This window comes from Phalacrocorax carbo, chromosome 2 (assembly GCF_963921805.1).
Source record: "Phalacrocorax carbo chromosome 2, bPhaCar2.1, whole genome shotgun sequence".
Taxonomy (NCBI): domain Eukaryota; kingdom Metazoa; phylum Chordata; class Aves; order Suliformes; family Phalacrocoracidae; genus Phalacrocorax; species Phalacrocorax carbo.
Window position 1 is genome coordinate 44,417,566 of NC_087514.1, and position 15,572 is coordinate 44,433,137.

General features: G+C 43.8%; 1 protein-coding gene across 1 annotated transcript in view; it reads left to right on the top strand.

Annotated features, from left to right (window-relative positions):
* Positions 1–8,029: 8,029 nt before the first annotated feature.
* The window catches only part of ALKAL1 (ALK and LTK ligand 1), a 36,201-nt gene continuing 28,658 nt past the window's right edge, over positions 8,030–15,572 (top strand). The window contains exon 1 of the mRNA XM_064445443.1: positions 8,030–8,366. Coding sequence (XP_064301513.1) covers positions 8,030–8,366 — 337 coding nt within the window. The remainder of the gene's footprint in view (positions 8,367–15,572) is intronic.

The window sequence follows — 15,572 nt, forward strand, 5'->3', positions numbered from 1 at the left end:
AAGATCTCAGCTGCTTGGCTGGTGTATCATAATCACAGGTTCAGATATAAATCAGTCACCAGGGCTGGAGTCATCGTGAAATTTTTCCTCTAGATCAGGTAGGCAGAAGTGTTCTGACATTCATAGCAAGGGGATGACCTGCATCCTCGGTTAATCGGTTAATTTTAAAAATTTCCTACTCCTGCAAGGCCTTAAGGCTTTGGCATTGTTCATGATTTTTTCCCTGATGTTCCTTCAGATGTTATAGATTTGTCTTTTGGCCTGTTGCAGGCATTTTGAATTTGCTCTAAGCTATTTAAAAATATTGTGTCATCGAAAGTCTGTAAGGGCATGTGGAGTGCATGTTCCCTAACATCAATTTTCTGTTTTCTGAGTAGATATTTTTTGGCTAAGCTCATGGTTCTCTCTGATAAGCTTGAGTCTTTTGCTTTTACTTAGTTTTTCCAAACTTAGAAGCATATTCCTTATTTGTCTCCAGTTTTTGTTATTCTACCTGAGGTGTGAATTGGTGATTCAAGTACAAGGTCTGAGCAGCAGTCTCATCAGTGAGAAATAGCATTAGATGAGAGTCTTCCTTCTGGACATCAAGAGCGTTGCTTTGGCCAATTAAGACTCTTTTTTTTTCCAGAGCAACTGCTTTTCAGGTAGAAATCCATACTCAGATGGCTTCACTCTCTTCATCTGGCTGCATTCTCACTGATTGTGCCCTCTTGGTCCCAGGACCCATATTGGCCTGCAACAGAGACCAGTTTTCTTTATCACTTGCCAGTCTAAAAATCAGTTCCTGGTGAAATTCTCTTCCCAAACCAACACTTACGTGTGTGCTATTCAACTAAATGAGGATACCCCACTAACATTTTTATTATGAAGCTTCTCAGTGAACCAGTGGTTAATCCACTGAATTCAGGCCATGTTAACTTTCAAAGTCCTTGACTAAACTGTCGTGTGACAGCACAAAGCCAAATGCGTCTTAGAAATCTCTTGCATTGACACCATCAGCATGCAGGAGGTTTGGAAACTTTGCCAGCCTACTGAGAAATTAGAGATCATGCAGAAGACACAACTGTGGAAATCTATCCTTGATGTAACGTCATTAGGAAATATCTTCGCTGTAGAGAATGACATTGAATGTCTGAACTTCTGCTCTGGAGGTGGCATGAACCTGAGATGGTTGACTTTCTCATTTGCGGTAGTCCCTACAGTTCATTTTTTCTAAAACTTTTCAAACCTCCTCCTTCATCACCGACAGGAGGTTTCCATCAAAATGTTCTTTCTTTTAAAGACGTTTGCCTCAGCAGAGTGGGTCAGTGAGCTCTAGACTCAGGTCACCCCGATACAGCGCACCTACAGTGATTCTGTGGTGAAGGCTGCCATCGAACCTTTCTCTCCAAAAATCCTTAAGTCCAGGTTCCCTTGATTGAAGGCTCTCATTGTGAGAGGAAACGAAACATTTTTTTCTGAATCAGACACTCCAGGATTTCAATGCAAGGTCTTCTGCTTGATATTGTCCTAGCTGCCAAGCCCTGAAAATGCCACTCAGTTTTTTGTTTTGTTTAAAAGAAATGGATCTGTCTGTTTAGAGGATGGTCCTCACGCTGGCCAGACAGAACTCTTCGAGGCACCCACATGGGTGCCTCTTGCCGCTTGCACGGTTATTCTGGTCACCAGTCATTTTTCTGGTTGTGTCAGTAAGTTCCTGTCTGCTGTCATGAAGGGCACATGGTGAAGAGTCTTCTGTGTCAGGCAAGAGATTTCTTTTTGATCCACTGCATCTGTAATATAATTCTTTTAACAGCTATAATGACAGGTGTAATAAGCTGTCATTACCTTAGAAACAGGACTTTGCCTTCTGCGGTACATCTGAAACAGCTGAGAATCCAGGATTGGGTTCAAAAGAGAAAGACTAAAACCAGTGGGAATATTTGATACCTAGTTTTATTTTGATGACGTGTTAAGATAACAGCAGGTGCCTGCTGCCCACTTTTGGGGGGGTCCTGCTGCTTCCTTCTTCAATATAATTCTGGTCAAAATCAGAAGCTGACAATAAACCATGAAATTATTGGAGACTTTCTAAGATAAACTGTCAGTCTTCAGAGTCATAGTAATACAAAAAACTGCTTTCAAATCATCTGTGTCACAATGTTTGTGAAGGACTGTAAGCAGTTCAAAAGGGTTCTTTGGTCAGCCTGGTTATTGCTTGGCCCTCAAGACCTGTTCTCCTCAGTACACCACTCTTGGGTCCTGCAAAATCTGTCGGGGTTTTAAAGTCTCAGTTCTTTTTTTTTTTTTTTTTTTTTTTTGAAACTTTGCAGAAGATCATAGAATCATAGAATCCTTAAGGTTGGAAAAGACCCTTAAGATCATTGAGTCCAACTGCTAGATCTTGTCCAGCGAACAATTTAAATGGCAAGTAATGTTCATTTCTTGCTCTTAAGATCCCCATACCAATTGGCCTAAGAAAGAAACTATTTGTATTAGATTCTTGTGAAGTAACATCAATAGACCCAGACCCTACTTTTGAAACTGGTAGTTCTTCATGTATGCCTCCTTCAGCTGAACAGTGCCAGCTCCAGTCAGCCAGTCATATGGTGCAGGAACAAAACCTTCACAACTGAAACTGTTTCAGGAAAAATAAAAGGAAGAAGAAGGACTTATTTCACACTTCTTCCAGACCCTCCTCCTCCCGACTTTCTCCCCTATCCCCTTTTTGCTTCCTGCTGAACAACTCGTAGGGTTTGGGGGTTTTCCTTGAAATATCTCAGTCAGAAGCTGTTTCATGTTTCCAGCTGAGCCTTGCAGAGCACAGGGGAGCCAAAGGTCCTCCAAAAATGACTCCTTTTGTCCTAACTGCGAGTACAAAATGTCCCCAAACCCAAATGGAGGTGACTTCAGGATAGAATTTCTTAATGATAAAACCAGTAAAGATCATTTTAGCTCTGTAGTAAAAAAATACTTAGATATGTTTGCAATAATAAAACCAATCTGTTGTTTTTTAATTGGAAAGACAATGATCTTTATTTCATGGAATAAATACTTGAAGCTGCTACCTAAACTTCTGTTAAGAACATCCCACGATTCTCTGCTGTGCTATTTCTACAAAAAAAAGAATGCTGAAAAAATAGCCTTAAGTTATGAGAAGAACTGTTTTAAGTTATGATATATATGTGTGTGCATATATATAGGGCACATTGATCCTCACATCTCTTTTAATATGCTGGTTTAATTCTTTAAAGGTATGGCCGCTCACGGTCATTAACATGTTGTGTACCTTAAAAGAAATTGCAAAAAAATCTGTAGATTAATAGAAAAAAAGGACTACAAAAGATATTCAAGAGCTCATTCGATCAAGTCCTCTGCACTGAGGCAGGACCCAGCGTATTTATATCAGCCTCAACAGGCAAATGTATATACAGGGCTGTTTAAAACCTCTGATTTTAAGGAAATAGTGTGATCTGAAAACCAGCTGGAATCCTCTGTTACTTATCAGAAATTACAGCAGCCATCTATAAATTACTGCCTTGGCTAATACATCCATATTTTTGAGGTCATTTTTCACTTCCTCACCTCTCCTTTAGTAACAACCCTGCATTAAATCCCAGCTCAACAAAGTCAACAGGAAAATTCCCATGGACTTCAACATAACCAGGTTTTCTCTATGTTTTTCTTCTTGATTTAGCTGAGTGGTCACAGAAATCTTTGGCTGACAGATTTATTTAAAAGCAGTGAGACACCTAAATTTTAAATCTTTTCTTTAGCCTGTCTTTTACTTGAGTGTGTGCTTTGGGAATGCATTTAGATAATTTTTATATTTCAGTGTAAATCCTGAGGTAAAATATCACTACTAAACCAACATTTACCAATTGTTCATTTAACGGATTTGGGTTGAAGTGTTGAGCTTGACTGGAAAAATCAAAAGTTTGGTTTCTTACTGAGCCCTGATGACATAGGTACAGCTGGCTCTGCCTTGGGCAATGGAAAGCACTAGATCATCTCTCCAAGTCCCTGTCAGCCCTGTGATACTTTGATTTAACTGGTTTGCTTTTAACTTCAGTCAGACAGACTTGTGGCTAAGACAGATCAGAAAATAAAAAGACCATGCCACAGGAAACAAATGTGATGTACTTGTTTAAATCTGTTGGCTACAAGAAGCAAATAACCAGACTTATTTAGGCTCACTATGAACAGGTTTTCAATTCCTAAATAAGATATTGAATGCAGTCTTAAGACACTGTCTTTGATGTAAATCTCATGCTGAGGTTCTTTCTCCATATAATGATGAGGAGGCACATTAGAGGTACTAACAAAAGGGCCAATGTAACTGTGACCTGAGAATGGGTTTTCAACCTGACAGAATTGCCTGGGATTAGTAAAGCAGTCATCTTCCTCTAGTTGCACTCTGGTTGCCATTCTTTCAAGTGCTCTCTGAAGAACTCAAATATCAAAGCAATTTAAAAAGAGACAAGGATTTGCGCAATAATACAAAACAAATCTTGGTTTTGTTTTGTTTTTTAAATAAGTCTTTAAGGTTCTTGGACATAGAAAGAATCTGAAAAAAGCTATTTAAGACTTGTGTTTTAGATGTATTGTGGCTCTAATTGTTTTGTTGTTTTTTTTTTCATTTTAAGGCTTGCTTCAACTCCCATAGCAGTGAATGGGAATCATTGCAGCAACTTCAGGGCCTGATACATCTCAAGCTGCTCTGCAGGGACACCCACTCTCTTGTTTCCTTGACTTCTTATTTACTCTTTTGAAAACACACAAAGGATAACATTTAAAAAAGGGGGAAAACAAAGTCCTGGTAACAAATGAAGCAACTGACCTGTCAGTTTGGTTTAATTTAAAACAGTAATTAAAAAAACAATGTATTGCCCTTTGGATGGATATAATGTCAATCCAAGGAAAGAAGGATGCAGCTCTTCCAAAGGAAGGAAACAAGGGACAGCAGAAGTAAACGAGAAGTTTAAAACTGGGGGGCTCATAATGGTAAAAAGCCTAGCTAGGTTCCAATATAAAGCTTTAAAATCCTGAAACCTCAACATGTAAGTTAAAGAACAAAATTTAGTGGCCTTAGTATTTGTAACAGTATTTGTATCTTAGAAACCCACTGAACATGGGTGACATATTTGATAATCTTTTCTCAAGGAGTCACAAACTTTCCCAAACTAGCAGCTCCAGGATGTTGTCCATAGTCAGCTTTAGCAGTTTGCAGACCTCTTAGATCTCTTTTAGGGATGCGGGTGAGAGAAGTGTGCCTATTTTCTTGCCTTTTGGAATATTGCTTTTACTTCTTATGACTATTCTGCTGTCTGCCTCAAACAGACACCCAATAAAGATCTTGGGATTTTTTATGAGCAGAAAAATTATTCTGTCTTAACAGTGCCACATAGATTTCCTTCCCATGACATCTGCTCCCAGGGCTAGAAGAAGATGCAAACCTAATCCATGACTAGTTATGAAGGTGGGCAGAGGAGCTTGAGTCAGGGTAATACTTTGGTCATTTCCAGAGGAGAATTCCGTCCCTCTCTGTTCTCACAATTTGAATCTCTGAGGGCAAAATAAAAGCACACAAACAAATAGCAAATGGAGAGAAGCTCTGGGATTTGTTTTGGACCTGGTAAATGAATAAGTTGCTCTATTTCTCAGCTTATCACTGCTCTCCTTTTTCCTCTTCACTCAACCTAACCATCAGCTTGACCAAAGAAAACTCCTTATATGCCCCCAATAACAAGGCAGAAACAGAAAGTCACATAGCGAGAAAAAGATTGACACTTTCTTCCTGTTACCCTGGGAAGCCACATGCCAGACCAGTTTATCTAGTGCAGTACACTGACCTCTAAAAAAGAATTGTGTGATAAACCCCTTCGGAACCCTCCATTAGTTAAATTTGGTTTGAGCCCTGATCTCTGTGGCATCACCCCCCCAAAGGTGAGTGAGGATGGCACAAGAGCAGAAGGATGTGGGGAAGAAGCTGGCTTCCCATCACCAGCGATGACACAGCCCTTGTGAGATACAGCCCTGAGCGCGCTCCGCCTGAGATGACTGGAGAAGGGCATGAATGACAAAGTTTTGGGGAAGAGAGTTTGTAGCAAAATGTCAGGCAGATGCAGAATGATTTAAATCTATTCCAAAATTAAATTCCCTATTTTCATATATTCAAGGATTTCTCAAATCCTTTTTCTTTTTCTCCCACTCTAACTAAGTAAATATCTCAGTAGTACCTTCTGACAAAGAGTTATACTTCCAAATTCTGTCATAATGTGAACTATTTTCTGGTATAATTTTAAAAATTTTTATTCCTTTGCAATCTACACCCAGCTCACTGGTATGCACGGCTCCCTGAAAGCTGAGATCTCTTTCACTAATTATTTGCTTACATATTTAAGGCTCTAGGAGACAAGTTTTTTTAACCTGTGGGATTAATGGTTTCAGTAGGTCAGTACCTTTTTTGCTAGCTTTTCATTAAGTTTCGTCGTCAAAAATTCAAAAAAGGTGTTCTGGAGAAAGAAACTTTTACAAGGTTCCTAGTTTGTGAATTCACTCGCCAAAGACAGTCTATCACTTTCCTTGCCGTCAAACCAGAACCAAATTTGTACACACTTCATACTTCGCTTATGGCTTCTTTGTTCAATAGGAAAAAGGGGGAAAAATAGTTCTTTTGCTATATTCCCGAGGGAACCCCCCTAAATTGAAGCACGTTTTAATCTCTTGAGCTGGCAGCTTTATAAGTGAGCGTTTCCCAATCTTCAGGGAAATCTAATTTTGCAAATAGATCAGAGCCACTTCAAACGCAGCTCTCTGTTCCCATCCACCGGGGGACAAACGGGGAGGAGGAAGTTTGTCAGAAAAGACCTCTCTGAGCCCAAGAGTGATTACCAGAGGTGTCTCCATCGACTGCCACCCACCTAAAGTCGATAGTACTCAAATGAGTACGCCGGTGCGGACTATATAAGAGAAGCGCATGGCCCTGGAGGGCGCATCCCCCCTCTCCGGGCGCAGCACCGACCGCCCCGCTCCGCGCCCGGCGGAGCCTCCGCGGGGAGGCGGCGGCGGCGGAGGACGGCTCTCCCCGGCCCGCACGCCCTCAGCGAGGCTCGCCTCCGCCTGAAGGTAAGCAACCGCCTCTCCGGAGGGGGCTTTGGCGTGGAGCGACTGGGTGTCGCTGCCCCTGCGGCGAACCCCGAGTCGTTCCTCGGTTACTCCCCGGGCTTGCCGTGCGCCCCGGCGGCGGCGGCGGCGGCGGCGGGAGGGAGGGAGGGAGAGCCCGGAGCCGTCGGGGAGAGCCGGCTCCCTTGCGGCTCCCATTAACTCTTTCGCCCAAGGGGATTTGCGAGGGAGACCAAGTATAAAACACCTTGCAAATAGCAGAATTTACCTCCCTGCCCCTTAATCCCAACCGCTCGCTATAATTAGAATAGCTTACTTAGGGGCATTAAGCGCCGCTCTCGAAGCCTCAGCCTGTTGTGATTGTTTTTGCCCTTTACCCCCTGATTTGCAGCAGTTGCCGATGCCACTCGCCCCTAACTGAGCTCCGTCCAGTTGTCCGTCCGTCCGCTCTCGCCCGAAAACCGCCGTGCGGCACTGCCCGGGCGTCGGGCTGGCCCGGCCCGCGGGGTCCCCCCCGCCACCCCGCTCCGCCGACGGAGGACGGAGGCAACGGCAGGCGCCGGAGCGCCGGGGACAAGGGGAGCCGAGCAAATCCCCCGCAAAGCCCTGGACCGCAAATACGTGCGGTGGGGTTAATACCCTTCCCCTAATCCGCGTCTATAAATGCGCCCTCCGGGGAGCCGGGCGAGCGCGGCGGGGCTGCTCGGGGGCCGGCGGGGAGGCGCGGCGGGGCCAGCTGGTGGCGGCCCGTCGGGTCCCCGCGGGGCTGCGCCCCCTCCGCCGGCTCCCCGGGCGTGCGGGAGCGGCGGGCGGGCGCGCACCGCGGGGGTGCCCCCGGGCGCGGCATGGGGGGCGGGCGGGCGGGGTGCGGGCCGGGCCTGGCGCTGACCGTCTTCGCTCTCTGCCTCCTCCCAGCGCCGCAGAGATGCGAGGGGCGAAGAAACGCCAGGCGCTGCCCGCCATCGTGCTCCTGCTGCTGGCTTCGGCCCCGCCGCCGCCGGGCGCCGAGGGCAGGGACGTACCCGCCGCCGGAGCCGAGCGGGGGGCGCTCCTCGACCTCCTCCTCCAAGCCCTGGGGGACGGCGGCCGCCCGCTGCCGCCCCGCCCGCCGCGGCGGGACCGGGTGATCTCCCGGCGGTACAGCGGCGGCGCCCCGCCGCCCGACCCCCGCGCCATCGCCGCCGCCGCCCCCCGGCCGCCCCCGGCCGCCGCCGCCGCCGCCCCGCCGCCGCCCCGGCTCTTCGCCGCTGCCCGCCACGGAGGTAAGAGCCACCGCGCCGCCCCGCGCAGGGAGCCCGGGGATGCAGCCCGCTCCGGGTCCCGTCCCCGCCGCCCCGTCCCGCTGCAAGCGGGAGGGGGAGAGCGGAGAGCGGAGCGGGGGCCGCTTTCCCCGTCTCCGAGGCGGCAGCCCCCGGGGAGGTTTCTGCCTTTGCTGGGGTCGAGCCCCGCTGAGGGCAGCGCAGCCCAGCCCCGCTCCCGTGCGGGACCCGGCGTGGCAAGGGCCGAGGACGGGGAGCGGCGTGATGCCCCGGCCCAGCTCCGCGGCAGGAGTTCAGCTCTAGGACACAAGGGGGGAGAGGGTCGCTCGGGCTTCAGCACCTTCTGCTGGGAGGTCAGTTGTGGCCACTGTTGATCTACAGCCCCTCTGAGCAAGCCTCCCAACTTCCTTCCCTGTGTTACAGTAGCACAGCCAGCTCTGAGGAAGCCCCATTTCTCCCCAGACTTAGGACTGGCTCCTCTGATTTGCACAGAGGAGAAATGGCTGATCTGAGAGAGACTTGTCTGGACTTAGTCCTTTAAACTTTGTCTTCAACTTGACTGTTTCCAGTGTGATGCATTTTTCTGGGTTTTCTAGGGTAGGTGCGGGGGATCTGGGCTGTGCTCGGCATGGGGGCTTGTTTCACCTTCCGGAGGATGCTCAGGCTGGGGCAGGGAGCCATCTCTCCAGCGCTGGCACAAGTCAGGCCTGGCTGTGACAAGCAGGGACAGTTTAGGGCCAAGCACTGCTGCCTGGTGATGTTCACAGACTCTGCTTGGCCAGGAGACCAGGCAGCAGATCACCTGCCACAGCTAGTTTTGATGCAGAGCCACGCCAAACATTTACTACTGGAGTGGAGCTGCCTGAGGGGTTTAGATGGGTTAGTTAGGATGGTCCAGTTCAGCAAGAAGGAGATTATAGTGACTGTCTCTTGGCTGTAGCCCACTAACATTTTTCTCTTGTTGCCTGCCAGAGACCCTACTGGAGATAAACCAAGGTGAGGGAAACTAGGGAAGTTTGGTTTCTTAGGGATTTGTGTCCCTGGAGAGCGCCCTTGTGGCTGATGGCTGGTAATAGGTGAAGCTGAGATGCAGGAGACCTCCCCAAGTCGCACTGGTAGAGTTGCTCTTCTCTGTCCAATGGTCTATTTTAAAGGGAATTAAACTCCATTTCAGAAAAACTTGAAGGTAGGTGACAAGTTCAGAGGTTAGTAGGTAAGTAACTGATTGGTAGGGCAGGCACCTGCACAGTGAGATTGCTGCACAGTCTAAGGAAACTGGACTAAAACAAGACAAATCAAGCAAAAAGTAATTAACGTTCTGACCTTGGAAGCTTCTGCTGAGTGTGATCTGCCCAAGGACTGAGCGGTCCGTCAGGAAGGGGTTGTAGTGTTCCTGTGAACTTCCAGGTATTCTTGCTTTTTCAGACCATTAAGTCTCTGGTAGTTAAGGGAAAGCCAGCCCAAACCCGACTGCCACAGTTTTGTCTGCTGACAGGAAGGGATGCTGCTGGTTATCAACATGATGATCATGAGCAATTACTGTGGCTTGAATTCTTTATGTGCTGCGAGCAAACCCTCAGCGTACACTTTTCCAGGGAAAATCTAAAAGGCTTTTTTTTAAGGCAGAACACATGAAGCCTTACATATGTCTTATTTTCAAGAGAATGAAGGAAAGAAAAGTATAAACTTGAGAGTAATAGTAACTGATATCAGGTGGCCTGGGGAGGAAATCTACTGTGGACAACAGTATCTCCCATTTGAGATGTTTACTCCTAGCTAAATAACTGTATTGAGCTATAAAATATAAAGCATAAATATTTCATAATATTTATATAACTTTGAAGGGGAATTTTCTTGAATTCGTCAGTATTAATCATAATAAGGCTTTATTTTCTAGTATTTGTTAGTTTTAGTAACTACATTATATACAGAAGGGGTGGAACTGCTGAATATCCTTAGAGAAGTTCTCTAGTTGTCCCTGGTGTAGGTGCAGCGTCCTGTGGGCAGCCGCAAAGGGAGATTTCTCTCCAGCCTAGAAAGGGCAGACCTGGTCAAGTTTTCATATTAATTCAATTTTTTAAGAACAAACACCAAGGCTACAAATTAGTACCTGTTGTGGTGGTGTGTGTTTGCTTTTTGGGACAGAGAACTGTGACAAAGCTTTCCTTATATCAACCGTTTTCTTATAACCCTTGCACCAAGACATGAACATCAGCTTTTTGCTCTGGCCGGTAGTACCTGAGTGTCAGCTGAAGAGAATGGCTTATCCTCCCATAGGTCAGGAAAGGTGTGGCATTCAGCTGAGTACTCAGCCAAGCATATAAAACCAGAGTTATATATTTGGATTGTCTGTTATTGCTGAAAATCAACCCCAAATGTCTGATTTAAAAGAAAATTGAGCAGTCCAATTGCTTTTGTTTGAAACAAAAAGCATCCAGAACAGTGCCATATACAGAACAGAGCATGAAAGAAACATCATTTCTGTGTGTTTCCTCTATTTTCTTTTCATTTCTGAGGATGCTACTCTGTATTATCAACAAGCTAGAGAGCAGGAGGTCTGAAATGTGTTTCCTCTCCTGTTCTCTCTTTCCCTCACCCTCAGGACTGGTTCTAGCTTTAGTCTAACCACACGATGAGCTAATTTAACTCACTGAGCAGCACCTCCACACACGCCTTTTATTTTATTTTATTTTATTTTATTTTATTTTATTTTATTTTATTTTATTTTATTTTATTTTATTTTATTTTATTTTATTTTATTTGAGGGCTTGGTTAGTTGTTTGCATAGCGAGGAGAGCTGGCCTCGAGTGCCACTGGGTGAATTTTAGGAGCAGCACAAGGCAAGTGGCTGGAGCACATGACCAGGAGCGAGGGCAGGGAGAGGATGGGACCTCCTCCTTACTGCGATGGGGACTTGCTCATTTAGCTCAGGCCATAGTGGAAAAGCACAGCATCATAGGGTGTCTTCAATGGGACTGCAAAGAGAAAAATGAGACACTACCTGTCAGACATCCTACATGTACCACTCCGTTACAGATGCATAAATAAGATGTGAAAGCGAGAGTGGTTGGCCTGTGATGCCCCATCTGAACATGGCTTGCAGGCGGTTCAAGGGCAGGTCCTGGCCTAGAGCTGTGTCATGGGAATAGCAGCGGTGCTCTACTTCATGTGGGTTCATTGCAGGGCAAAGGGGCATGGCAGCACTGAAATAGGAGGGACACTCAAACCTGCCCTGCCATGTCGGGGCAGTGAGCTGCTGTGATCTACCTGGAAATTACTCTTTAGGTCTTTTTTTCCCCTTAATAATCAGGGATATATTCCATGTTTTGTGCTTCTTGGCCGTATGAATATTTGTATCATGTATCTTGTAGGACCCAGGAGGACACCCACATATGCAATAAAGATACCAGTTTCACCATCACTTTAGCTGTCTTAACTTCTTATCTCTTTTATCCCTACATGTTCAAAAGTCTTATCTCACACAGATCTGTCCCTGTTTTTCTCGGTGACCTGATTAATGAGAGTGAGCATTTACTCTGAAGAGTATATTAAGAAGAACTAATGTATTCCAACTAACTAAAAAGCACTTTTCATCTTTTGCTGGAATTTCTGTTAGGTTGTCACTAAAAATACAGGTTGTTCCTTTGAATTATTATATCTAACAGGATGAAATTTTCTGTCACGACATCCTTTACTTGCCTGATTTCCATGAAGTTTCTAAGCTTGAGTGTGGGGTTTTTTGTGCTAAGTGTCTAATAAAGGTTTTAAGCTTAGTTATGAAAGCTTCTCAGTGGGCAATCTTTTTCATAACTATCCCCTGTTTCTGATGCATAACTGTGGTCAGTTTTTTTTTTTTTTATGAAGAAGCCAGATATATATTTTCACAAAAAGTGGATTCCGCATCAAGTCAATTTTTAATGTCACGTTGGGGGAACTAGAATAGTTCATCATTCTTTGCAGATTTTCTTTGTTACATTTATTGAAACACTTCCCGCAGAACCAAAATAGCTTCCAGGTAATTAGATTAAAAGACGTCTTGGGAAATAAAAAAGTCTGCATTAACTGTTCTTTCCTTACATATTCCCCACTATAGTGGAGAAATGAGGTCTCTAAACTTACAAGGGGTAGGGGGCTGAAATTTGTCTTTGTGCTGGGAGACCAGCAAAACTTTTAAAAACATTTTGATTAGTTATTTTTCAAGCATGAAGGAATGAAGATAAATATTGCTCTCAATTTACCAGTATGTTCAAATTAGCCTCCTGAGCATATCTACTTCAGATTTAGAATAACATATCAGAGATGAGAAGTTAGCCCTCAAACTATTTAAACTTTGAGGTTAAATTTAAGACTCCAGTTTTATGCCAAAATTTCTTACACATCAGCAGAAGAAAACTGTAAGTTGTCCCATGACATGGTGTTAATTTAACCATTATTCATAATGAGCAAGATTTGAAAGATATATCTGAGGTTTATTTTAGTTTACCATTAAATCAAAAACATGTAACCTTATGTAAGGCATAAGAAAAGTTTTGTTCTCTTCACTCACTTAAAAAATCTCCTGTACGTGTAGTGATAGTTACAGCTGGAAGTCCCTGATTCTGCAAGATGTGCTGTGCCTAATACTAAACTACTTCAGTGAATGTAATTACAGATCTGGAATAAAAAAAGAACACCACTGAGGAATGTAAGCTTTGTCGCTAAGAAATTAAAACGTATGGCACGGCATAACACAAAGTTGCTGTAATACTTGTGTTCAAATATTATAATGTTATTCCTATTAATAAGACAGCTTTTTTTTTTTTTTTTTTTTTTAAAAGTATATTGTGTTAATAGGAATTGCTGGGCATTGAGGAGGCTTAAAAGAAGACAAAAGTTAATACAAATTACCTTCTCCAAAATCACGTTTACCAAAACAGACATGACCTCAGAAATTAGCAAGATAGTGGATGAAATTGATTTAAAAGAAGAATAACTGTTACATTAAAAATAAAAATGAATTTTGTTGTTTTATAGTAATTATTCCTGAGTCCACATCCAAAGTTTTTAATAAATTATTTTTATGGTGAAGTTCGTGTGTAAGCATTTCTGGAACAGAACCAGGCAGATATATTCTGCTTTCAGAGGCTTAATATAATCCATATTCCAAACAGTTAAGGGACTTATTTTTCTTTATTCTTATTAAGACAGACATGATAGGCAAATAAAATGTAACTCTGCGTATTAATGATCTATTAGTTAGAAGACAGTATATTCTCATAAATTAACAAACTTAATGAATCATCAGATATTATTCTTCTCAGCAGAACATCTATATGGCAGTCTCCACGGGACAGGGCAACTGGCTTGGGTACTGGAAGCAGTATATATGCCATAGGACAATATGCTGCCAGGCCAGTGGTTACTGGGGCAGGATCAGAGGTGCTGCAAGAATCTCACCACTTCATGATGCAGAAATATGAACAGTCCCCATGAGTTCAGTGGAAATACCCATTATCTCTGCTCATACCAAGATTAGGTGTTAATTCTACCCAAAAAACACAAGTAGGCAGGGTAGATTTTTGTTACATAGCATTTCATTTAGGTGAGGAGAAAGAATTACTTTTCATTAAATATATTGAAAACATTTGAGCCATTTGAGCCATCCTCAAATTTTCCTTGATAAATTCTCCTAAACAAGTTGATATCGGCCAGTTTTTAGTGACCCGTTACTTATTGTTTCCAGTAATAAATATATAGTTCCACACACCGATAGGTTTAATACTGACAAGTGCATATTTGTAACTGTATTTCTATTGGTAAGCATATTTTGGTTTTTGTTTTCCACCATTTTTGCTATTTTGAATGGAATGAGCCTTGGCTTTACTGCCTTTCATTCAGCTCAGCTGTTATATATCACCAGCATTTCCTTCCAGAAAGTGTTACCTTTGTACTAGTTCCCCAAAGTGTAAGATGTCTGTGATCTCAGTGCCTCTAGTTTGCATGCTGACTTTCTTAGTTTCTAATTTAATTAAGTCCCAAATGCTGCAGAGAGTGTATATTCCTTCAGCCTTCAGTTCTGTGCAAGTTTTTGGATCTGTCATTGTCTCCAGCTCCTTCATGCTTACGATGCCTTTACAACCTGTAACCCTGTTGCTGCATTTCTTTCCTTGGCTGGTTGGGTGTTTAGGTGTATTGTGCAATATGCCTTGTGAGAGCGATATTGTGTGTTTGGCAAACATGACTGCCAGGCAGTAGAGCTAGGCCACTGAGCAGAAGACGTCTGAGATCTAGGATATGCCAGAAGTCTTCCTTACTGCAGTGGAGAATGTCAAGCCATGCACCAGCCATGACATCTGATGGGTGAGTGAGCAAAGACAAAACATAGTTGTTACGTACATGGAGATTTAAATAGTGAAGTCCATCAGAGTAGTCTTTCAAATGAAATTATGACACTGGCTCTCCAAGGGGCTCTGCTCTTACTTCATTAATCACAGTGGAAACCGAGGGTCCTTGATACCTTGCAGAATTGACCTGACGTTGTGCGCTGCCCTGGCTCATGAAGGGAGAAACCTTGTTGAATGCTGGAATGCCATCAAGCATTTCAGATGACGGTGTGCCATGCCAGGAGCAAGGTATGATGTCAGCAAATGGAAAAGCTTTTTTATTGAGCTATTGTGTCTAAAAAGTCAGAGATTTCTTCTTTATTCAACCTGGAGAGATCAACTGATTTTTGGTTTAGTTCTATTTCATATTTTGAAAAAAATGTATTTAGCATGAAAAGGGACGCAATTATTCGTGTACAGTTCTAGCCCCAGAAAAATTAATGCCAAAATTTTCACTGAATTACACCAGAATTAGGCCTGAAGTGCACCAAGACTCCTCCAATATGCAGGGAGGTGAATAACAAGTAAACCAGAAATTTCATTTCAAAAGAGATCCGGGTGCATAACTGTAACTCAGGAACTATAGCATGCATTTTGAATTAGTCTAGCTTGGCCCTGAGCCTGTGACCAAACTGAAGAGTTGATGTATTTTTTTTTTCTTTACTGTAGACATGAAATTTGATTTTCAATCAAGAAAGAATGGCAGGTCTCTGTTTTACTGGTTTGTTATTTCAGGTGTTAATCTGCTAGGGAAAGCCTCTGAGAGGTGGGAGAATGGTAGTACACAGGTGTAAGGCCTTGTGATACAGTTCTTGTTTGGTAGATAGGCTTTAGCCTTAAAAATACA